Consider the following 25,580-nt stretch of genomic DNA (forward strand, 5'->3'; position numbering starts at 1 on the left):
ATGAAGCAGGGCCAGAATAAAGGCAGAGAGAAGCCTTCACTATTCTTTCCCTCACACTCTACATCCCAATCCAGCAGTTCCCTCTTCAGAATATATCTCAAATACTCCAATCTGGAATCACGTACACACACACACACGTGCACACATGTGAAAATTAGGGAAGTATCTGAATGTCCATCAGAAGAGAAATGATTGAAGATTGAATATATAATAGTAAATGCCAAATGCAAGAGCTGAAAAATACAAAGATGAAGTCGATATATTGAAGCAGAAACACTTGAAGATACAGTAAATAGGCAAAATTACAGATTAAGGTCCAGAAAGATATACACACTAATAAAAGTTATTTCCTCTGGAGAGGGAATGTAAGTTTGGGAGATAAGAGATGAAAGGATTTGTTTTTAAGCTAAGAATGTTTTGCTGTACTTCTGGAATACGAAAAACTAAAACAGGTGGGGGGAAAGCATGGAATTAGAAGCAAGTTCTAGCCCCACTTCTGTGATTTGCCAGTCGCTTAAACCCTGTCTTAGTTTCCTCGTCTGAAGAACAAAAATAGTAGTAATATTACTTCATAAGATTGGTATGAGGATAAGTTAGTACGTCCGTGATTAAACTATATCACGCACGAAGTATTACGCTCTCGTCATTACTGTTGTCACATCTGTAAAAAGAGTAAGAGCCCTGGCAGGGTGGGTATATGAACCAACCCCTCCCCGCAACCAAGTAACAGAAGCGGAAGCGCGTGTCAAACACAACAGCTGTAACCAATCGGAGAGATTAACAAACGCCCCGATACAGGGCCCCCGATTGTCGAACAGCATTCCTGGTCCCAGGTTATGACGCAAGGAGGATCTTGCCTCTTCATTTGGGGCAGACTACTGTCCATTCGCGGAGGGCGGAACCAGGTGGGGATCATTGTTCTTCAGGGCACCGCCTGCGTGTCCCGCGGCGCTCTTTACTGTCTTGGTCCTTGCGCATGCGTCAGGCCAAGGTCCCGGCTTCCCCCGCGGCAGCTTCCGGCCTGGCACGCTGGAAACGACGGTTGGGCGGGTGAGTCGAGCGTCTAAGATAGCCTTTGCCCCGCGGGTCCGCTTCGAGCGCAGCGGCTTTGGCCTTTCTCCTGAAGCTCTCGCCTTGTGTTCTGAGTCGTGGGACGGAAAGACTCGCAGCGGCCTTGAGCCGGGACCTCCACCCTCTTGGAGGCGTGGGGCCGAGGTAGCCTGGTGTGTCGGCCCCGTTGCCCTTCAGGGCTCCAGTCCGCTCACTTTCCTAGTGAAGACGGCTTTTAGGGGCTCCAAGCCTCTTGCCCTTATGGTTTTTGCTAATAAAACACTCTTTCACTATGGCCCTTCCGCGTCCTTGTGGGCCCTTGTGTTGGGCAGTGGGGACTCGAAGACAACTCCTTACTCTCAGAGAGCTCCCAAACTAGCGGAGTAGATAGACCCGGGGAAGTAAATTCTGGTATTAGATGGAGTAGTGTAACTGAGCAAAGGCCGTGTGCCCGGGTCGCAAAAAGCCGGTCTGACAGCGAGTGTTTGCTGCAAAGAAAGGGGTTTATTTGCTGGGCGCCAAAGGAGTAAAAGACAAGTCTCAGATTCATTCCATCTTGGTCTTTAAGGTAGGGTTATTTATTTATTTTTTCTAAGAACAACGAGGCTTGAATTGATCATCTTTTGACATTTATGTGACTTTTCTTTTTGCCCTTTAGAAAGTAGTTTATTGAGGTGAAATTTTCCATAAAGTAACACTATTTAAAGTGGATAATTTAGTCATTTAATACATTTACAGTGTTGTACAGCTACCCCCTCTGTATAGTTACAGTTTCATCACTCCAAAGTAAAATTTGTCCATTAAGCAGTTTCTTCTGATACCGTATCCCCAGAGCCTGGCAAAAATCTGTGCTTTTTGTCTGTATGGATTTATTTAGGCTAGATATTTACATGAATGGAATCACACAATGTGTGACCTTTTGTGTCTGGCTTCTTTCACTTCCCATTATGTTTTAAAGATTAATCAATGTTGTAGCATTTATCAATAGTCCACTCATTTTTATAAACAAATAATATTCCATTGTATGTATAGACCACAATTTGTCTACCAGTTCATCTGTTGATAGACATCTGAGATGTTTCCATTTTTAAGCTATGTGACTAGTGGTGCTGTGAGCCTGCTTATATATGTAACAGCATCTGTTTTCAGTTCTTTGGTGGGAGGGATGGTATATACCTAGGAATGGACTTGTGGGATGATATGGTATTTAATGTTTAAAGTTTTCAGGCAAAGCCAAATGATTTTCCACAGTGGCTGAACCATTTTACATTCCCACTGGCAAAATATGAAGGTTCCAGTTTTTCCGCATCTTTGGTAACACGCTGGGAGATTGTTTGTATTACTTATTCAATTATATTTACTTGTTACAGGTTGCATTAGTCTGCTAAGGCTTCAACACATTAATTTCAGGGGGACACAATTCAGTCCATAACCTAGGTGTATTTGGATTTCTTATTTCTTCTTGAGTCACTTTTGGTAATCTGTGTTTTTCTAGGACTCTGTCTTTTCATCTAAGTTATCTAATTTGTTGTTGGTTTATAATTATTCATGGTATTCTCTTATTAATTCCCCTAAGATTGGAAATAATGTCCCCACTTGCATTTCTGATTTTAGTTATTTGTGTCTTCTCTCTTTTTTCTTTCAGTCTTTGTAAATGTTTGTCGATTTTGCTGATATTTTCAAAGAACCAGCTTTTCATTTCATTGATTCTATTGTTTTTCTGCTATTTCATTGATCTCTGGTCTAATTGTTACTTGTTTTTTTTCCTTCTGCTAGCTTTGAGTTTAATTTACTCTTTTTCTACTTCCTTAAGGTGCTAAGTTAGGTTATTGATTTGTGATCTTTTTTTTTAAATTGATGTATAGTTGATTTACAATGTTGTGTTAGTTTCAGGTGTATAGCAAAGTGATTTTTCAGATTATTTTCCATTATAGATTATTACAAGATACTGAATATAATTCTCTGTGCTGTACAGTAGGTCCTTGTTTATCTATTTTACATATACTAGTCTGTATCTGTTAATCCCAAACTCCTAATTTATTCACCCCTCTCCTGCCTCTGGTATCCGTAAGTTTGTTTTCTTTTTTTTTTTAATTCATAAGTTTGTTTTCTATTTCTGTGAGTCTGTTTCTGTTTTGTAAATAAGTTCATTTGTATCTTTTTTTTTTTAGATTCTACATATAAGTGATATGGTATTTGTCTTTCTCTTCCTGACTTCACTTAATATGACAATCTCCAGGGCCATCCATGTTGCTGCAGATGGCATTGTTTCATTCTTTTTTATGGCTGAGTAATACGTGTGTGTGTGTGTGTGTGTGTGTGTGTGTGTGTGTGTGTGTGTGTGTGTGTGTGTGTGTGTGTGTCTCACATCTTCTCTGTCCAGTCATCTATCGCTGGACATTCGGGTTGCTTCCATGTCTTAGCTATTGTAAATAATGCTGCTGTGAACATTGGGGTGCATATATCTTTTCAAATTAGAGTTTTCTCTGGATATATGCCCAGGAGTGGGGTTGCTGGATGGTATGATAACTCTCTGCTTTTAATTTGTTGAGGAACCTCCATACTGTTCTCCACAGTGGCTGCACTAATTTACAATCCCACCAACAATGTAGGAGAGTTCCCTTTTCTCCATACCCTCTCCAGCATTTATTATTTGCAGACTTTTTGATGCTGGCCATTCTATTATGTGACATTTCTTGATCATAATTTTGGCAGTCACTGGTTCTCAGTTATGAGGCTATGGTTCACAATGATCAGGCCAGGTAGTCCATGACCTGGGGGTCTGTTAACTCATCCTGAGTTTGTAGATTAATGATGATATGTATAATAGCAAATGTATTACATTAACAATGTTATGGAGAACAGCAATCTTAGTCATCTGTCTCTGGCTGATTAGTGGTCAGTTAGCAGAGGATTGAAGTCAGATGGGACAAGAAAGAGAATAATGTTTTGGATAGAGAGATTAATCATAAACTCATTAAGGAAACTCAGTTGTAGGGGGACTCAGTTTCACTAAGAGAAGATGCCCTGAGAGAAAGTTACAGGCAGGGCTGAGGAATTCAAAACTATCAGGAGGTTTCAAGAAGGCAATGATGGTGGTGTTACCAGTCCTCATCCTATGGATTTCTTGTCTATGATGGTGCACTCCTGGAAAATTTTTCCCATTTCCCCATTTCTAATTCCCTGGCTCAGATGCCCTTTCTACTTTGATTGGGAGTAATGCAGACTGGCAGCACCTCGTGTTCGGTTTCTATGGAAAGAATGAATCAGGCCTTGGGAAAAGATTAGTTGTAAAGGCATTAAGGCTGGAGAGCACAGAGCCTGTTACAGGACCAGTTCACCTGTGCAGGATTGTAGAATGTGTGTAGGGTAGTGCACAGTGAGGCTAGAGGAGGCTTGAATGCCAGGGAGAGCCTTGCAAGTTAGGAGATCTTGGCTTATTTTAGTGGCATTTGGAAGTCTTGAAGCTTTTCAGCAATTAGATTAGATTATTAGAAAGTCAAGAAGTCCAGAGGGGACAGATGGGAGACTCTTGTACCAGCCTGGCCTAATGATATGTGCCTTGACCAAGGGTTCTCAACCGGGGGCAGCTGCTGCCCAGGTACATTTGGCAGTGTCTGGAGTCAATCTGTCACAACTAGCGGGTGCTCCTGACATCTAGTGGATACTGCAATGCACAGGACACCCACCCACACAGACAACAAGGACCTGTCCAGCCCAAAATGTCAATATTGCTGGAGTTCAGAAATCCTGCCCTGGAGCTTTAAGAGTGAAAACAAAGGGGAGACAGAGGTCAGACACATCTCAGCCAGAGACAAGTCTACATCTCCTTTTGTATTCTTTATAATGCTTAAGTACTGGACATCTGGTTAATTAGGTCTGAAGACCCCAGTCTTCCTCCTGTTTTTTCACCTATTCATTCACTTGCCAAATATAAATTTAGCACCAGACACTACTCGAGGTGCTGTGATTCAGCAATGAACAAAACAAATTACCCACTCTCCAAGAACCTTACCTTTTTGTGGGGTGACAGACATTAAACCAATAAATACATGTCAAGTAGTGAGATATGCTATGAGGAAGTTCCTGTAAGGCGGAGCTTCTCTCACTACCACCTCAGAGCATTCACTCTGCACCTTCTAACTGCCAAGCACACAAATAGCATTTCTAATCTTTTTCTCTCTGCTGCAAGGTAGGTATTGTTACGCTCACATGAGATAAAGAGGCTTAGAGAAGCTGAATATTTTGCACCAGATCAGTAAGTGTGGAGTTGAGCTGGGACTGGAAGCTGGATATACCTGATGGTCAAAGTCTGTGCTGTTTCCATTAGGTAACACTGTCTCACATGCCAGGCTGATTTGAATGGGAGAAGAAATCTATACCTTCTTTCCCACACTTAGGAAAATGAGGTAGAAATGAACTGTCACACTGACCTCTTTCTCTTTCCAGAGTGAAGTTTTTATCAGAGGGGCCTACCTGGAGGTGATTCTCCACATTGTAGAACTGAATTTGAAGCTACACATCAGCCTCAGTTGGAATTGAATTCCTCTTTATTGCTCACAGTCTCTCAGGTGGCTGATGGCAGATCCTGACCTCTCAGAGGGATTGGCCAGTTGGAGATCTCCCACCAGATCTTCAGACTCACCCGTTATCAGCAACTGCTGGGCCTTACTCACAAGGCCCTCAGCCAACTCTGGGAGCTCTGCTTGTGATGGTTGCAGCCCAAACTACATTCAAGGAGAAGATCCTGGAGCTGAAGCAATTCCTAACCATCCTTCACAGGGAGATCCAAGCCTGGATGAGGGTGTGTCATCTAGGAAGCTTTGAGAATGCAATGACTGGTGCAGCATTTGGACTGAGAATGAAGGCAGTGGTAAGAAGGCAATGGTGAGAAGAGGAGTATGGAAAGAGAAAATGGAGATCAGGTTGGAGAGGGTCTGGGTGAAGGGACAGGCAGCTGCAACAAGATGGAGAAACTTGATGTAGCTGCTGCTTCTTAAGTACTTCTTTGTTTTTCTGATTGGTGTCCATGCCACCTTTTATTAGAGAATAGATTTTCTTTCACCTTTGAAGGAAGGAGGGTAGGAAGAGAGAGAGGTGGGACACTCATCACTCACTGAGCTTTCAGTAGGTCTCGGCTGCTATGAATAAAGGAAGGAAGATATTGTCCCCGTAGAATTTAAGCTTTCTCCTATGCATGTTATAATGACCTGAGCCAGTTCTATAAATGAGAATCTTCTGGATCTTGAAATGCCTGCTGTAAGACAGGATTGCAATGCTACCATCCAAAACTACCATAGTACAGGCAGTTATTTGCTAGAGTCCTGTGACCTGCACATGTGAAACTGCTCAGTCCTTCTCTTTGTCTCTATCCAGAAGCCACACTGAGGATGAGCAGCAGGACTTTGAGGAGGCTGGAGCTCATAACGGTGAAAGCAAGGATTTGGCCCTGGTGAAGTCAGTGATGAAATGGCACAGACTAGCCCAGCATCCCAGAAGTCCAGGGCTGTTCCCAAACTGACTGGTAAGGCAGTCCCTCACAGGAGGAGCAGACAAGAGGTGGCAAGAGGAAAGGAAGTGGGGTAGGAGGCGTGAGGGGCCCAGCTGTAGTTTTGGATGTGACCACTTATCTGCCACCTTAGGCTGAGAAACCAAAATAGAAGTGTAAAAAGGGTTATTAACATTCTGCAGGCTTTGCCCTACTTCTTTTGATTGTGGGAATGTATTTTTTTAATCTGTCATGATAATGATTATATTAGCATGAAGAAATTTTAGATTTGCTTATATCATCACAGGAGCAATTCACTTCACAGTATCCATTGTTAAAAGTTTATACATACTTATTTTCTTTTTTTCCCCATTCTATTTTTTAACCATTATTTTAATTGAAGTATAGTTAATATACAATGTTGTGCTAATTTCAGGTGTACAGCAGAGTGATTCAGTTCTATATATATATATATACACACACACACACTTCTTCTATATATATTTTATATATATATATATATATATATATATATATATTCTTTTTCAGATTCCTTTCCATTATAGATTATTACAAGATATTGAATATAGATCCCTATGCTATTCAGTAGGTCTTTGTTATTTGTTTTATATATAGCAGTGTATATCTGTTAATCCCAAACTCCTCATTTCTCTCTCTCCTCCCCCAGGGTTGTGAGAATATTTATTGCAATCTATTGGAAGTGCTTAGGAATCCTTGGGAAAAAGGATTAGTGTTAACTGAAAAATTTTATCAGTTAGATAAAATGTTTCAGTAAGGAATGGAGGTAGAGAAACTATATAGAGAGCCCTAGTATTTAACCTACAGGGAAAAACGGGCTTAAAAAATTTTTTTTTAATTTGGTGGGGGATAATTAGGTTTACTTATTTATTTTTAAAGGAGGTACTGGGGATTGAACCCAGGACCTACTGTATACTAAGCATGCGCTCTACCACTTGAGCTTTACCCTCCCCCCCAAACTGGCTTTTTAATGTTTGGTCTGTATCAAACCAGGAGTCTAAGTTACATATTAGAAGAAATTGATATACTTGAGAGTGTTGCTGTTTATACAACCTACAATAAATCTACAAATTTATTCTCAAGTGGTTAGTGCAGGGTTGATTTATCAATGGGATGTAGACACTAAGGTCCCAGAGAAGGTAACTGAAGCGACCACATAAGGAGTAGGGAGATCATAGGGGAAAGTTAGGTTTATTTGAACCTGGAAGCCTGAAAGAGTGGTCCTGCAGAGCTGGGACTCTGGAAACTGGATATACCTTGGGGGTATAGGTCTGCGTGGTGCTGCCTGACTGGTGCAGGTTCTGAGGGGTGATGCTCTGAAGGGCACGCCACCTCTCGTCATCACCTCCCTAGTCCACTCTGAGCCACCATCATGTCCTGCTGGGATTATTGCAGATGATGAGGATCTCAAACCTAAAATCATTACTGTCCACTAGTTCTGAGAGACTGGAAATAGTAGTTGTTTTTGAAAAAACTAAGTCCCAACCTGGGATTCTGAGGAAATGAACCTTCTTTGAAATACGTTCAAGCGACATAGGCAGATGATTATTATTGTCACATCTGTTTAACCCTTTTCTCACTCAAAAAGGATCAAAATCTATGTCTCAAAGGAGTGTAACACCAGTCTACTTAAAAGAAAAAATAGCATAATGACTTGTTAATGGTTCCATTTTCATTCCTACCTTAAACTTAGCTCCAGATGAATTGCCGTGGAAAGAAGCTCCCTCAAAAACCCTCAAATGATGTTCTTTATTATTTTATTTATTTTCTTAAAGGCAGTCTCTTTATTCCCAAAGTACTCCATAATAGATTCACAAGAACTTATTTTCTAACTTTAACTCTTTCTCTAAATGTAGCTCAATAATATTTAATTTAAAAAGTACTACAGATTTTCTCAAATGCTTATCTCTTTCAAGGCTCTGCTCTTACCTTTTCTTCTGCCTGGAATGTGGCCCCACTCTCTGCTGTGGGAAAATCCCTCAAGATCTTGTATAAGTTTTTCCCAACTCCAAATCAACTTTCATTTCCTTAGAATTCCCACAGCTTATGTCTTACCCTTTGCTACGTTGTGTTACTGATATTTGTGAAACTCCCTCAGTCTTTTTGCCAGACTCCTTGAATCAAAGACGTTGTCCTGTTGGCTCTGGAACACTGACTACACGTAGTAGACTTAATGAATAATCCCTTGACTAGTACCAGCTGACACTGTGAAAACACTGACAACTGGAAGAACACTGACAACGGCAAATACTCAGGTTCTTCTAAATATGACTCAGTAAATATTTATGGAATGCCAGTCTTACCCAGGCAACTCTGCCAAACGCTGCAGGACATACAAATGAAAAGAAGGGTCCCATCTTGCAGGGAGCACGCAGTGGTAGGAAAATCAGAAGATAGCACAAAGGGGACCTGAATTCCACTGAAGGACCTGCTGCTGGTAAATTGCGTGACCCTGAGCAACTCTCTTCCTGGCAAGGAAGCAAGTTCTTAATTCTCTGACAAGAACTATAAATGGAACTTATTTCACAGGTTATAAACTATCTAACAAGAAAAAAAACAAAACAAAACCAGAATCATTGTGAGCATGCCAGGCCCAGATATGGGTACAACCCCCTCAGGGGGTGTTAACCCTGACCAGAGCAAAACTGCCTTTGTGAAAATTATAAAGGATAACTTCATCTAAAATGGAATTGGGAGTTCAGAGGGGAAGATCTCAGGCCCTACCAGTAGACACCAATTGTGTTAGAAAGAGAAGTACTTTTGCATTGCCAAGAGGAAGGTTACTACTTTACTATCCAGCAGGAGGAAGAATTTCTCCTTGCCCAGCAACAGCCGAGCCAATCAAAGACTGGAACGATTCAGCCAATGAAAAACCACTCCATTTAAAACTGCCAGTTTTCCCCCAGGGGACTCATAACATCCCCTTGCAACTCCTGGTCCTCTCTGTAAAAGTACCCTTCTTTGCCTTTGTTCTCCAGACTGCTTATGATTGCCAGAGTTTTCATGTTCTAAATTGCAACTCTCTGTTCGCTAATAAACTCATTTTGCTGATAAAATAACTGGCTGTTTTACTGGCGGAGGGTGGGAGAATTGTCTGGGGTACGGCTCCAACCCTGGCAGGAGCTGGACTCCCGGTTACAAGGCACGGCCACCCGCGGCCACGCAGGACCTAACGGCCGGAAAGGGCTCCGCGGGCCTGGAGATAGAGGGGCACGAATACTTTCTCCGCCCGTTGAACCCGGACTGTGGCTGTCTGCAAGCGAGGGGCTGAGCGAGGCCCTCCCCAGAAGTACGTCACCTCTCCTTCCGGTTGGAGAGCCCGGTGCAGAGGGAGCGGACCGCGGCGCTGGAAGGTTTTTGGCCAGTCTTAGCCGGGCCAGGCCGACCTGTGAGGTTCTGGTCCTGCGCCCCCGACCCCGGACCCTCGCTGGGCCCGCCTCTGACTGGCGCGGGCAGAGTGTCCTCCTTACAGCGGTGGCTGGAGGGGCGGAGACTTGCGCTTGAACCCGAGGAAGTGGAAGCGGTCTCCACGAAGCCAAGCCGTCTGAGGTAACGGAGAAGCGGTTTCCCCTTCGGCTCCGGAGCCTCCGAGAAACTCTGGCCGCAACCCAGGGTCGCTGTAGGGCGGGCGGGGGTTGAGCCAGACTATTCCGGGCGAGACCGGCGTCAGCCTCCTGAGGCCGCTCTTTCCCAGCTTTGCGCAGACAGCGCCCGGGCCGCGCGCCCTTAGACCCCGCCCGGTACTGTGCTCGCGGGCGCGCGCGTCGTTGGCCCAGAGGCAGGGGCGGGGAGTAGTGTCCACTTTCCCGCCTCCGCCGGCGTTTGCTTTGCTGGCTGATGCTAACACAGGAGAACTGGGCAGCCCAGCCTCAGGTCAGCGTCTGCTAATGAAAAAGCCCGGGAAGTGTGCCCGTACCTCCAAAGCCGGGTGGGCAAAGAGGAGCCGGCCATCTGTACCAGTACCGTGGCATCCTGGACAGAATTCCGATGCCATTTCTGTTGGATCACCTCAGGGAAAGTAAAGCTCACGAGGTTCTCCTCAGGCTCGCTTAGGGAACTAATGACCCTTGAAGAAACGTAGTCAGCAGAGTTTAATCGCCACCAATTTCCATTCTCTCCTTTTTTTGCGACTTGACATTTGGACAAACATTTTGTGAACAAAGGGCAGCTGTAATTTTTCCTAGGTCAAGTAAAGAGAAATTTAAAACACAAATATAAATCTTCTGCCTAGTGTTCTTTATACGTCTTTCAGAGAAAAGCCAAGATGAATGTTGAGTAGCTAATTACTCAATTGGGACATCCATTTTGAGAATAAGGCTCCATTTTCCCTAATTACTTTCCTTCTACTCTGGTCTCACTGTTTTCAGCTCCCCTGCACCTATTCATGCATTGGAAAGGAGGACCTGCAGTGTTCCAAGAAGCGAACGTTTCTATCTTCCCAAGAGGATGGAGAGTCATGGAACTTGTACCCCTTACTAAAGATAGAAGAGTAGGATGCTATGTTCAAATTTAAGAGGTCAGAATATTCTCCTAATCTTACCTTGACATGGAGAGGATGGAATAGGATTAACTCTTTGAATAAATCCCAAATACTTTACAGCCAGTAGGTACTAATATTTACTAATTTTCTCACCCACCAAACTTTTGTCATTTTTTTAAAGACAAAGTCATTTATTGGCATTTTTATTCAATGAGCTGTGCTATATATATTCTGTTGAGTAGTAGAAAGACAAAGAGAGAAACAAAAATAAAATGAAGAAAGAAAGGAAAAGAGAAACAAGGGCCTGGCAGTTGATTTGTAAAGTTCATTTTTCTCTCATAATAAGTAGCACGTAGTAAGTTTCATGTGACTTTCTTATTGACATGCACTTTTTTCTCGCTTTAATGCTTTAGGAAGAAGACCCTTCTACTGATTTTCTTGCAGAGGAGACTGCGCCTCAGTTGTCAAAGGTGGTGCTGGTGGAGTGTCCATCACTGGAACCGAATGGTTCCTAGAGCAGAATGATGACAGTAGATCTGAAGGTGGGTGAGTACTTGAATCCTTAGATCAGGGGTCTGGGAGACCAAGAAACCTGTGACAGAGAGCTCCAGTCAGCACAAGAAATGTGTCCCACAGACAGACAGCCTCAGTCCTGAGAGGTCTCACCAACACTTCCAAAGCTTCCTGTATCATGAAGCAGCTGGACCCCTTGAGGCTGTTGACCATCTGCAGGAATTATGCCATCAGTGGCTGAGTCCTGAGAGTCATTCAAAAGAGCAGATCTTGGACCTGCTGGTGCTAGAGCAGTTCTTGACCATTCTGCCCAGGGACACCCAGACCCAGATAAAGAAGCACCATCTACAGAGTGTCGAGGAGGCTGTGGTCCTGTTAGAACACTTGCAGAGGGAATCTGGTCAAATGAATGGGGTAAGAAGAAAGATTCCTGGGTAAAATGGGGTGAAGGTGGATATAGTGGGGTTGGGGTGGTTAATTTGAGAAATAAGATGGATTAGGTCACTGTTGTATTGTTCCTTTAGGACATCTAAGGCAGATCCTGAAAGCACAGACCTGCAGCAATAGTCAGTCCTCCACCGGTTTCAGAGATCTTGGCAGAGACTTCTCTGGCTTCAGGGAAGAATTTGCTTTTTGTGCTCTTTTGAGCCAGGGCGTGTTGAGGTTCATGATCCTAGTCTGGCCTTGCCAAGGAGATAGGTATTGAGTTCTTAGAAACAAACAAAAGGCAATAAGGAGTTGGAGAGGAGGGGACAAGCCAAAAAAGGAGAAATTCCTGGAGACCAAAGAGAGTGAAGATAGTAAAGAAAAGGAGAAACCACATGACTAGGGGAAGATTGCCAAGGAAGAGAAAACGTAGAAAGAAAACAGGGAAAGAGATTTGGAAATCCCAACAGCAGCTGAGGAGTAGTGTCCTCTGTACCATGGACCGGAGCCTCCACTGCCCTCCCTTCATGGTGGTTCCCTGGCTCTGCTGCTGAGCGGGGATCTGGGGTATGCCCCTGGGCAGGTGGCAGCATACCGGCTGGCTTCAGACCTGCTGTGCATACCGAGGTGGGGGGGCATATTTTGTGTCAAAATCATTTGGAGAAAGGTTGCAGCCATGATTCTTTCCTCTTGCTTTTTTTCTCCATTTCATCCATATGGAGAATCATGTTGACAAGATTCCTTAAATCTTTTGAGAAAACTGGAAGACAGGAAACCACCAAGGCAGGGGTCTAAGTTGGGAAAGAAAGCCTGTCAAGGCAGCATGAGAACAGGTGGCTGGTGTAACCCTGCTAGTGGTCTGAGCTGGGTTGTATGCAGAGGGTTGGGGGCTGCTGTCTTGGGGTGCTGGCAGTAGCCACAGCTTTTTTCCTTTTATTCCAGTTTTCCCAGATTTTGTGGCTAGCTCTTTGTGGAAAATTGGTGGCCCAGTATCTCTTTAAGTCTTTTTGTCATTTCCTTTATTGTCTTCCACCTCCTACAGTCTGTACTCTGCTTTTTCCTCCCTCTACCACCAACCCCCAAACAAACATGAATGCTCTGGTAACAAGGATGGGGATTATTTCTAGGTTGCAGTCCACAAGCTGGGAGAGGAAGCAGTGTTCTTGGGAGAAACAGCAGAGGCCCCAGGCTTCAAGCTGAAGCCAGCAGAGTCGCAGCCACTGGGCATGTCCCAGGATGAAGAATTTTGGAATACACACCAGGGTCTACAGGAACCACTGAGCAGAAATACTCACAAAGAAACTGAGCCCATATGTGAGAGGGGTAAGGAGCTTCATGTAATATTCCTTCTCCTGGGAGCTGTGATAGTGATTTGTTAAGCCAGAATATTGTTAGCATTTTCTGGCCTGCCCTTTGGATCTACTTATGCTACCACATTAGCAGTTATAGTGCCTATCAGGTGGCGGTAGAATACACCAGGTGTGGATGAAGGTTCAGGTTGGCCTAAGGTACAGAAATATCCAAAGCACAGAATCCTGGTAATAACAACAAGAACTCTGTTTTTTAGCAAAGTGGAAAGGGTTGGACCCACCTTATCCTGAATTTATACAGAAGGAATTGGGAACAGAAATGGGCTGTTAGTGACAGAATGTGAACACTATTATATACCAGGAAAAGAGTAATAAATGGAAAAAACAAAAAAAAAGACAGAGCATCTCCTCCTGTACCCTGAATTCCCTGAGTATTTCATTTTCAATTTATGTCATAAGAGGGAAATAATAGAGTTTTTCCTTTCATTTATTTTGCTCATGAAAACTGGGGAACCTGTTTTAGAGACTGGTAGATACTTGGTTTTATTTATAATGAGGCGGCCACTGCTGGGCACCACACACACTTGTAAGGTGTCTTGTCTATACTGAAATAATCAGAATCTTCTACAAGTTTAGAAATGAGCCTAGAATAATCAAAGGCAGAAGGTAGAGAAATTTCCTCTGGCTCTTCCACCCACAGCTGTGCCCGCTCACCAGATCCTAGCCTCTCCTGAGCAGACAGACACCAAGGACTGGACTGTGGCACCTGAGTTCTTCTTGTCTGAGTCCCAGGTGAGCTGTGCTTGCCAGCTCTTCAGGGCTGCCTTTCCCTGCTGCCCGTGACCCACACTGCCCATCAGGTGCTCAAAGACATTAGTCCAGATGTTTCTTAGGACTTTGGGCACCTGTTTGCTGACCCTTTGCCTCCTTGTTTTCTGCTTTCTCACTTTAAAAAAAATCGTATGCTGTTCCTTCAGTACCTGATCTCTAACATACAGTTTATGGGCCAGATGGTTGGGCTCCTTTAGAAGTGTCAAGTACTGAGCTAAAGCCCTTTATTTTCTTTAGAGCTTGTTGACATTTGAAGAAGTGGCCATATATTTTTCCCAGGAAGAATGGGAATTACTGGATCCCACTCAGAAGGCCCTCTACGGTGATGTAATGCAAGAAACCTATGAGACTGTCATCTCTCTAGGTAAAGATTCTCCCCTTCTCTGCATAGGAGTCTGTCGTGTTTTTGGCTTACTCTTAATCCTGTGAGAGAGTCTCTGTTCCAGTAGCTCACTGGTTCTCAAATAGTTGTTTTTGTATGGAAAAAATATATACCCACATCACCTGGGAGCTTTTCCCAAGTGCATATGCTCATTCCTCATCTAAAATTTTTATTCCCTTCCCTTCAAATCTGCTTTGCTCTTTTCTTTCCTGTCTCCCTAAAGGGCACCACCATTTACCCAGTATTGCAGGCAAGAAAACCCGTGGGTCATTCTTTACCATGATCTTGCCATCATACTACACTGCTAGCACGCCACTAATCATCTTGACTCCACCTTCACAGTGCAGCCTGAGTCTGACCATGTCTCAGCCTCTCAAGGGCACTTAGCATCCTGGTCTCAGCCAGTGGTGTCTCTATAGAGGTCCACCTTAGTGCTTTCTAACTGGCACCCCCTGCACCAAATCTGCCCTCCCACAGTCTTTTCCACACAACAGCCAGAGTCTTCTAAAAAACCTGATCAGATCGTGATGTTTTCTGCTTCAAAACCTTATGATGACTTTTCATCCCATTCAATATAGGATTCACATTTCCTCTCAAGACTCCCAGGAGCCTCCAAGATCTGACCCTTCAACTCCTTACCATTGTCTCTGGCCACTCATGCCCTTGCTTAGTCCTCTTTTAATTCACATTGGTCATTTTGCTGTTTCAGGGACTTGCCTTAATTATTTTTTTCCCCTTCCTCCTGGCACTCTTCTGCCACATGGCAAAACTGGACTTTAGGGTTCTGCTCAGATACCACTTTCTCAAAGACGCTCTTTATATAACCTTATCTAAAATAGCTTCACAGGAGCAGAATCTTAAATGCTTTCACCTAGCTTTAGTTTTTTTCAAAACCTTAGTCACTTGCTGGCATTAACATATTCACTGATGTTTATTTTCTTACTCTGCACTAGAATATAGCCCCATGAGCTATATTCACCACAATATCTGTTACACGTAGAGAGAGCCTGGCACCTCATCACCACTCAGTATGAATTTATTGAATGAAAAGGTGATGAATATGTTCCATACTTGGTAATATGGTTTAGAGAAAATTGCTGAGTGATTCTGGTCTGTTTGTTCCATCTTAATGTGAACCAGTGAGCTATGGAAGTGGTAGAAATCTTTCCTGGTCCAGTGTCTGCTGCTTGAGAGCTAAATAAAAAGTTAGTGTGATGATGACATGAATCACTTGTGCATAGGATACCCAACCCACTGACTCCCCTATACCTGGTCTTATTCCGTATGAGTTCTCCTAAAGAGTTCATAGGACCAGGCTGTATTTCCTGCAGCATCTAGAGTTTGGTGACTTTTAGTCGAATATGGAGTGTTAGTGGCAGAAGAGGGGTAACATGCACTGGATTCCCGTACCCTTTCCATTGATATAATTTAGGTCTGTTTTTCAGCTATTTTGCAAATCCACTCAAATGCAGTATACTGTAAACTTAATAGTGGATATGAGAGTATTCATTTAACCATTCTGGGTTACAGACTGTTAAAATGTCCTTTGCTCTTCCTAAAGTAGTCCAGTGAAGCATCGTTAGTTCCAATCCTTGACCTCAGTCTTTTTATTTCAGCATTATTTGTGGTCCCCAAACCTAAAGTGATCTCCTGTCTAGAGCACGGGGAAGAGCCATGGATTCAAAGACCCCCAGAGTTCAAGGACAGTCCTGGAGAACTCCTTACAGGTAAACATACTGTGGGAGGAGGAGAAATGTGTCTTGATAGGAACCTTTCCAACGGCTTAACATTTTAAGATTCTGCTTCCTTTTTTTTTTTTTTAAATCAGTGAACATTGCCTCTTTTTTTTTTTTTCCTATTCCTGGGATTTTCTTGTTATGCCGTACTGTTATATGATTCTTATGTTTATCCCAACAGAGAGAAAGCTGAAAAATGACACTGAAAAACATCAGCCTATATGTCTTTCTGAATTAGAAATACAAGCACCAGGAGACGTAGTATCAAAAAAAGCGAGAGTGAATGTTCCGCAAAAAACAACAGGCAAAGAGAATCATGGTGATGTGAACAGGGTCGGGAATTGGCACCAAGATTTTCCAATGAAGGAAAGAAAGAAACTTTCAAACTGGTGGGAAGAAGAGCTGCTGAAACTTATGGAGCTTCACCAGAAAGAACGTGCAGGGGAGAAACCTTTTAAATGCCAGGAATGTGGGAAAAGCTTCAGAGTTAGCGCTGACCTTATTAAGCACCAAAGAATTCACACTGAAGAGAAACCATATAAATGTCAACAGTGTAGTAAGAGGTTTAGATGGAAGTCAGATCTTAATAAGCACTTAACAACACACCAAGGAATAAAACCGTATAAATGCTCATGGTGTGGGAAAAGCTTCAGTCAAAATTCACATCTACACACACACCAAAGAACACACACTGGAGAGAAGCCCTTTACATGTCATGAATGTGGGAAAAAATTCAGCCAGAATTCCCACCTTATTAAACACCGGAGAACTCATCTGTAGCACATGCAGGAGAAAATTAAATGTGTGCTCAAGACGTCTTTGACAACAGAAACTTTGAAACCAGTGCAGAAAAACTTGTCCAGTGTCCTTAGTGTGAAGAAATAGACCATGCAGAACTTTACCCTTTATGAAAAAATAGAAAGTTAAAAAGCGTGAAGAATTTTTCACCAGGGGAAAATTGGGGGATATGAACATCATGTTTCACAGAAAGGAGTCAGGGTTGACTGTGGAGGGGAAACAGTAGTAGTTGTACTAAGTACTGTTTTTACCAAAAACTGAGGGAATTCCATAGCCAAAAAGATGTTCCAAGAACATTCTGAGTAAGGGGAAAAGCTTTGTGGGGATTGTACCTGGCAAAATAGCAGAACAGCTTCAAATACCAGACGTGTCATGAATCAGTCTTCTGTGCTCACAGAGGTAAATACTGTCGATTTGCACTGATCTCCCCAGCCACCCTTAAACATGTAATAGAGCCAGTTGTAGTGTGGTCTTCCAAAGCAAAAAGCAGTTATATACATCTTACATACCATCATCTTCCAGGTAGCAGGATTACCATTTTCATGGGGCAGAAATGAATTCTAATATGGCTTTCAATGAAGCAAATTAGAGTTTCTTACTCTCTTTTGTCTTTGGATTGTGTTCACAAAGTTGATGATCATTTGAGTTCCTTCTTGAGCATTTTAGCAATTACCTCTCTTGAATCCTGTTGGCGTAATTTTTCCTGTGATAAAATCATATTTACTTCACTGGTGGAGCATCTGCCAGGTAAACTAATAATGCACTATGTTTGCTATGTGTATAACTGATAATGCAGTATGCGTCTCATTGGTGGTGTTTGAAAAGGGAATATCTTTAATGGTATCGTGTGGACATGGGTTGGAGTTATTAGGCATGGAATATGCATTAGATGTAAAGAATTTTCTGCAATAAAAGAAACTAGACTGCTTATCTTACAATGCCAATTGGATAAAACAGCCATAAAGATGACTTTTCCAAGGTCTAAATGGAAACTAATAGGAGTTTGGGATCAACTTCTCAGGTTTTTGTCTGTTTGCATTTTAATTTGGTTTTTGTTTGTTATTAACTACAAGAGAGGATCTAGAGTGTGTGCTGCACCAGGATCATGTGGTTCACTCGGTGATCTGGGAATCCAGTGAGCTGGAGACCAGGTTTCCAAAAGGGAAGATTTGGGAACTGATGCTGAGTGGCAGACAGGGATGGGCAAATGCACATCTGTGGGGGTTGACTTGCACTGCAGCTGTTAGGCACAGGTCATCCTGTCTGTTTTCTCCATCGTGGCATTTAGCAGCAGCCTCAGGTTACAAATTTGAGAGACAGCAGAAAATCTCTAGGCTGTGGGTTTTCTTGTAACTCACTCTTTTATCTACAATAGTGATCTCAATGTGTTCCTGCTAGAGCGTTTCTGTATAATCAGGAAAGGAGTTAAATTGTCTCTTCAAATCTCATACTTTATAAACAGGGAAGTTAAGGCTCAAAGAGATACAGAGGTGTGTTGAGACCCCGTAGCTCATGGGTCTGTTGGCTGTCACTTAGCTTCATCAGTCAGGATGGGAGGCAGGAATAGCAGGACTGATTTGTGTGCTATCCCTGCACGGCCATCCTGGGCGACATTGTATTGTATCTATTTCTAGCTTATAAGACATTCCTGTTTCTTTTTTTTTTTTAATAGACTTTATTCTTTTAGAGCAGTTTCAGGTTCACAATAGGATTGAGCAGAAAATACAGAGTTTGCACATAGCCCACATATAGATACTCCCTTACCTCCAATATCCCTCATTCATGTGGCATATTTGGTACAATGAATGAACCAACATGGGTACATTATTATCAACCAAAGTCCATAGTTTACATTACAGTTCACTCTTGATGTTGTACATTTTATGGGCTTTGACAAATGCATAATGACATGTAGCCACCACTATAGTATACAGAATAATTTCATTGCCCTAGAAATCCCTTGTGCTTCATCTGTTCATTCCTCCCTCCCTCCCTTTCCCCAGAACCCTGGAAACCACAATCTTTTTATTGTTTCTGTAGCTGTGCCTTTTCTAGAATGTCATTTGGTTGGAATCATACAGTCTGTAGCCTTTTCAGACTGGCTTCTTTCATTTAGTAATACGTCTTTTAAGTTTCTTCTATGTCTTTCATGGCTTGATCTTTTTTTTTTCTTTTCACTGCACACATATTCTTTAATTTACATATATGTACTGTTCATTGTTTCTAAGAACATATAGAGCTTTAGCTTTTTAAGGTTACATAGTTATCAAAGGAATAAAGCCAACCACAAAATAAGAATTAACCCAAAAACATACATGTACCCTGCTATTAACAGCAATATTGTTTATGATTGCCAAGATATGGAAACATCCTAAGTGCACATCAGTAGTTGAATAGCTAATGGAGATGCAGCAGCATATAGATATTTATATGTCATGGAATATACCTCACCCATAAAAAAGAAGGATATTTTGCCATTTGCAGCCCTTCATTCACTGTTTTTTTTTTTTCCACTTCAAAAACCAGAATTTTATAACTGGTAGAGACATTTCCATTACATCAAAAACAACAAAACACCTATAAATAAACTTAACTAAGGAGGTTACCTATACTCTGAGAACCGAAATGACACAAAGAAATGGAAAGATTTCTTGTGCTCTTGGATTGGAAGAATCAGCACTATCAAAATGCCCACACTACCCAAAGCAATCCACAGATCCGACGCAACCCCCATGAAAACACTCACGACATTCCTCACAGAACTAGAACAAAAAATTCAAAAATTTACAAGGAACTACAAAAGACCCCGAACAGCCAAAGCAATATTTTGTAGGTCTCTTTTTTTCTCTCTCTCTTCTTTTTGTTCTCTTTTCTTGCGGTGTGATGACTAACAAGGTCCTTTAACATTTGTTGTAAAGCAGGTTTGGTGGTGCTGAAATCTTTTCAGCTTTTGTTTATCTCTGAAGCTTTTGATTTCTCCATCAAGTCTGAACGAGAGCCTTACTGGATAGAGTATTCTTGGTTGTTAAGTTTCCCCCTTGCATCACTTTAACTATATTGTGCCACTCCCTTTTGGCTTGTAAAGTTTCTGCTGAAAAATTAGCTGATAACCTTATGGCAGTTCCCTTGCATGTTATTTGTTGCTTTTCTCTTGCTAATTTTAATATTTTCTCCTTATCCTTAATTGTTATCAATTTGATGACTATTTGCCTTGGTGTGCTCCTCTTTGGGTTGATTCTGTGTAGTCCTCTCTGCTTCCAGGACTTGTGTGACTGTTTCCTTTCCCACGTTGGGGAAGTTTTTGTTACTATCTCTCCAAAAATTTTCCCAGGTACTTTCTCTCCTCTTTCTGGGACCCCTATAATGCGAATATTAGAGCACATCATGTTGTCCCAGAGTTCTCTTAAACTATCCTCATTCCTTTTTATTATTTTTTTTCTGTTCTGAAGTAGTGATTTCCACTAATCTGTCTTCTATCTCACTGATCTGTTCTTCTGCCTCATTTAGTCTGTTCTTGGTTCTTTCTAGTGTATTGTTCATTTCAGTGGTTTTACTTTTCAACTCTGTTTGGGTGTTCTTTATATTTTCCAACTCTTTGCTAAAAACTTCACTCTGTGCATCTATACTCCTCTTAAGTTCTCTGAACATCTTGATCATCATTACTTTAAACTGTCAGATAAATCACCTATCTCCTCATCACTTATTTCTTCTAGGATTTTATCTTGTGCTTGGCCTGGGAGATATTCCTTTGCTGCCTCATATCGCATATCTTTCTATGTGTTTGTGGATTCCTTCCACAGGCTTTGGGATTATTTTCTTATTTCTAGTATATACCCCTAGTGGATGGGGCTGGACTAGAGGCTTATGCAGGTTTCCTGACAGGAGGAGCCGGTGCCTGCCCACTGCTCTGTGAAGCTTGGTCCTGGACCTCTGGTGGGGTAGGGCTGTGTCTAGAGGCTTTCGTAGCTTAGGAAGTCTGACAGTGGGTGTGGCTGTGTTCCCACCCTGTATGTTGTTTGGCCTGAGGCTTCTTTACAGGCTGTTGGGTGGGGATAGGTCTTGGTGCTAATGATCCAATCAAGATGTCAGCCTCCAGAAAAGCTCATGTAGATTAACACTCCTGGAATGTCCGCCACCAGCTTTTATGTCCCCTGAGTGAGCCACAGCTGTCCCCCATGTCCCGAGGAGACCCTCCAAATCCAGCAGGCTGCTCTGGCCCAAGTTCCTATGAAATCACTGCCTCTGTCCTTGGACCTGGCACACATGAGTTTCCGTGTATGCTTCTCAAGCAAATGCAGTCTCAGTTTCCCCCAGTCCCATGAGGCTCCTGAAGCCAAGCCCCACTGGCCTTCAAAACCAGGTTTCCTGGGGTCTCCTCTTCCCAATGCTGAGACCTGAGGTGAGGAGCTCTAAGTGGAGCTTAGAGCTCTCACTACCGTGGGAGGACCTCTGTGACTTAACAGATCTTCAGCTTCTGGGTCGCCCACCCTGGGGGTATGGGGACCAATTATATTGTGAGCACACCCCTCCTACACATCTTGCTGTGGTTCCATCTTTGTGTTTCCAGTTGTGGAAGATCTCTTTTCCTAGGTTCCAGTCTTTTTTTTTTTTTTGTATGGTTGTTTTGCATTCAGTTGTGGCTTCATTGTAGTCACAAGGAGAGGTGAGCTCGTGGTCCTACCACTCCACCATCTTGACTGGAACTCCAAGACATTCCTGTTTCTTCATTCCATACTGAAACACTCTTAAATTTCCATTTTCCCTATAAAGTAGAGATAACACTTAACTCAGGGTTTCTCTGGGGATTAGAGGGATTGATACAGAAAAGGCACCAGTCTGGCCAATAGTAGAATCTTAGTGTACATTTCCTTCCCATTTCCTGGGACCCCAGTGATATGTTGGGTGGACTGACTACTTTCGAGAAGCAGATGCATTTGTGGCTATTGCAGCTTCTTCCAGGAGCTGAGCACTGGTGGTGGTGTTTTGCTCAGTTGTTTCAGTGCTTGGCCTCAGTGCTTTATGGTGTAAGTCACCTGAGCTGTTGGTCTGGGCTCTCAGCAGGATTTCATTTTCTTCCCTAAGATGAACTACCGAGTATTATTTCTTAAGCACAGCCAGCTCGGAAGCTCTGGTCTGCACATCTCTTACCCAGCACCCTCAGCCTTACACCCCTGGGACTCTGTCTCTTTTCCCAAGACATACTTGTGGATTTCTTGCTGGTAATACATCCATTCATTCAGTTTAATGAGGGACTATTATGTGCCCAGGTACTCTTCTAAACTAAGGCTATAGTAGTGGATAAGGAGACAAAAATGCATATCCTCATGAAGCTTGTATCCTAGTGAACAGTAAAAAGGGTGTGGTTTTAGGTTTTTGCTCCTTTCAAAGAGTTAGATAGGATCCTGAGATAGTTTTGAGCAATGGGTTGTGAACAGAAGTCTCACTTCTGGGCTGAAACATTTATTTCTTGGTGGAGGACTCTCTACTGCTGTCTCTTCCTGCCTCAGTCACGTAAACACACAGAGATCAAAGTGGTCAGAATGCTGAGCCCCCAAAGTGCTGAGAGGGGTATCTATTCTGGAGAGTCCCCTGACCTATAATGGACTTTGTGGGAAAGAGAAATAAACTTTTGTTGGGTTAAATCACTCAGATGTTGGTGCTGTGTGTTTCTGCAGCATAACCGGGCCTGTCTTAATAGGGCTGGCTCTTCTGCTTAGAGCTCAGGAACCTTCTCTTTTTCATTTCACCTGGCTTTTGGCCCTCAGAAGAGATTTGTTTTCCTCTGTGTGCTCCACTGAGCTGATGTAGCACTGACGGGAACCCTTAGAAGCTTCCAAGACTGTGGGTGATAGGAAAGAAAAACTGATTGCTTACCTGGGACAAATCCTGAAGAGGTCAGTTGTTGAAATGGCCAAGACAATGATCTCTTCCTCCCTCTCCGGCCTTACGCCACTTCCTCATCTTTGTCCCACTCTGTCCCACAGCTCCACATGCAGAAAACGAGTTTCTACTGATCAGTGGGTTAAGGAGAGTGTACGGGTTGCTTTCCATTTCTCTTTTTGGTACAGGAGACTTCAAGGAATGGTTTATTAAATACCTCAGTTGTACATCTGTGAGTTGTGCCTCAAAAAACAGGATGCAAGTCACCAAATTTCCCCAGATTCATGTAGAGAGGAAGGTGGCTTCTCTTCCTGGACCAAAAGGTGACAGTTGGGATGAAACTTGGGCAGGAAAGGAGGAGCAGGACCCTCCCGTTGGGGAATGAGAGACCTCCAGTGGGAAATCCTAGCTACTCAGCAGCACAACGTCTTACTACTCCGTGTGTTTGGGTCATGGGATGGATGTGTGGAAGTGGGAAGAAGGCATTTCTGTACGTCGTCACAGGGGTGAGAGCAGATTACTAAAACAACAGCCTAAAATCAAAACTGTTGAGGCTTAGTTTAAGTGGAATCTGAGACACAACCCTACATTCAGCCTCAAACATTAGAATTAAAGTTGTTACTAATGTGACCTCCATAACCAGATGATTTCTAGGACAAACCAGAAGGTGCTTTGTTTTAGTGTGTCACTTAACAGCCTTACAGGGGCTCCAGGGTTGGTTCTGAGAATTGGATCACTGACCTAGTCTAGTCCCCAAGTCCTCGATCCCTTCTCCGCACTGGTCTCGGTGGCCCCAGTCCTGAGACCATCCATACCCAGAGTTCTCCCCACTAAGCTGACTATAACCTCATACTGATCTTGAGACCCTTAGCTGTCTTTTAACCAGAGAGGAACTGGGATAAAACTGAAACAGCTAGGGTTTCTAACAGGTTTTGAAACTTACGAGAATGGTGTTTAATTTTCCTAGAGAGCTCGAGAGGAAGAATGTAAGCAGCTTTTTCTGTTGAACTGTACAGTTGGGATAACGTGAAAGGTTTGAACACCATAAAGAATTTTCCAAACATTCGTTGAGTCCATCTGGTGACAGGTGTTTGTGAGCACTTTCTCATTTCCTGGCTCGTTCCCACTCAGGTGTAATGGATTAAGGTTGCCTGTTACTTTTCTCTTAGGAGCTTTTCCTCTACTCCTCACAGTGGATTACTTGCTAAAGGTCTCTTGTTCTTTCTGTGGGATCATGCTAATACAGAGTCTCTGAAGTGCCCTCAGTAGGAAATCAAGCCTTACCCACGCTTTGTTTCTAAGGTTCTTCCCAAAGAAGTACAAAAATATATTGCTGTTGCTGGATCTGTTCCACACTTGTCACTTTTCTAGTTTCTTCCTTTGGTTTCAGTGGGGAGCAAGGCTGGAGCACTTTTGGAAGCATCTGCCGACCTTGATGTCTATGTGTAGGGTTTCCTTTGTGTGTGAATCTCCACTGCCCAGTGATCCCCGGCTGTACTGAAGTGCCTTCTGCAGGCAAGCGTCTGTAAGGCTTTCCTCCTGTGTGACTCACTCCTGTCTGATCACTCCTGCACTGCACTTAAAGCAGCTCTTGTGAGAGGAATTATACAAGCAAGCTCTTGTGTTTCACTCAGTCTCAGACTTAGGAGAGCTATCAGAATCACTTCCCATTTCCACCACAGTAGGATGGTGAATCTCGTGTTGCACAGGCATAAGCACTAACACAAAAGTGTAAGGTTAATAGTATTTGAATATGCTGCACTTTTAGGGAAAAACTTAGTAAGAAATCTTTCTGTTGAATTTTTTCAACCATGAGTATAATACTTTCAGCATCATAATTTTTACACTAAGCATTTGTCCATGACTGGTACAAACACTTAATGTTTGAAAGCTTTTGAAAAACCTAAAAACTAAAGGATCATTAATGTTTATGAAGAGACAAGTCAGGTATTTTTAACTTTAGAACAATCTTTTAAAAAATGTTAGTAGCATAAGGAATAATAATTACTTACACAGAAGAGTTAGGGAAATGTTTTCCCTATATTTCCTTCATCCTATAACTATGGTGAGTAAGCATTACCCAGCATCAAAGCTGTTTAACCTCCTTAAAGGAGAAGCTCATATTTCCAATGTTACTCTTTGAGTTCAGAGGCACTTCTATAGTATCCTCTGGATCTCTCCAGAGCTCCCACATTTTGAAATCCAAGCTTGCAGAAGGGCTTTCTCTTCCCTTGACCTTTACTCCTATAGCAGTCAGGTCTGCCCTTGCCACTCTGAGCACTGAGTTAATTCCCTTCATAGCACGTGTCACAAGGTAGAGTTCTTTGGTTTGTTTACTTGTTTTGGTCTGAGCCTATTAGAATGGAAGCATCAGGAGGGCAGCGGCTGTGTCTGAACTGTGTAGCCTTGAATCTTCACTGTCGAACACAAGAGATATCAAAATATGTAATAAAAACAAAAATGAAAAAACAACCCTTGAACAACACACAGTGGGTTAGGGGTACTGACTCCCCCACAGTCGGAAATCCACATATAACTTTACAGTTAGCCCTCTGGATCTGTGGTGCTGCACCTACAGCCTTGACTAACCATGCACCATGTAGTACTATAGTACCTATTTATTGAAAAGTCCGTGTGTAAGTGGACC

General features: G+C 42.8%; 1 protein-coding gene and 1 long non-coding RNA gene across 5 annotated transcripts; both read left to right on the forward strand.

The window, feature by feature from the left end:
* Positions 1–994: 994 nt before the first annotated feature.
* LOC116151952 (uncharacterized) lies at positions 995–9,636 on the forward strand. 4 transcript variants are annotated; one of them, XR_004135529.2, is made up of 4 exons: positions 995–1,050; positions 5,500–5,923; positions 6,427–6,574; positions 8,676–9,636. It is a non-coding gene; the product is annotated as an uncharacterized LOC116151952 (long non-coding RNA). The 4 variants fall into 4 exon arrangements; XR_010377650.1 differs by having other exon boundaries at positions 5,614–5,923; XR_010377651.1 differs by lacking the exon at positions 995–1,050 and adding an exon at positions 1,062–1,618.
* A 1,979-nt stretch (positions 9,637–11,615) lies between these two features.
* Positions 11,616–17,997, forward strand: ZNF75A (zinc finger protein 75A; the record flags this gene model as incomplete). The annotated part of the gene is made up of 6 exons (XM_031447557.2): positions 11,616–11,984; positions 13,124–13,319; positions 14,007–14,098; positions 14,375–14,501; positions 16,136–16,246; positions 16,437–17,997. Coding segments are annotated over 6 exons (1,494 nt in total), but the record flags the coding sequence as incomplete, so codon positions are not given.
* Between the last annotated feature and the right edge of the window lie 7,583 nt (positions 17,998–25,580).

Source organism: Camelus dromedarius, chromosome 24 (assembly GCF_036321535.1).
Source record: "Camelus dromedarius isolate mCamDro1 chromosome 24, mCamDro1.pat, whole genome shotgun sequence".
In the NCBI taxonomy this organism is placed as follows: Eukaryota; Metazoa; Chordata; class Mammalia; order Artiodactyla; family Camelidae; genus Camelus; species Camelus dromedarius.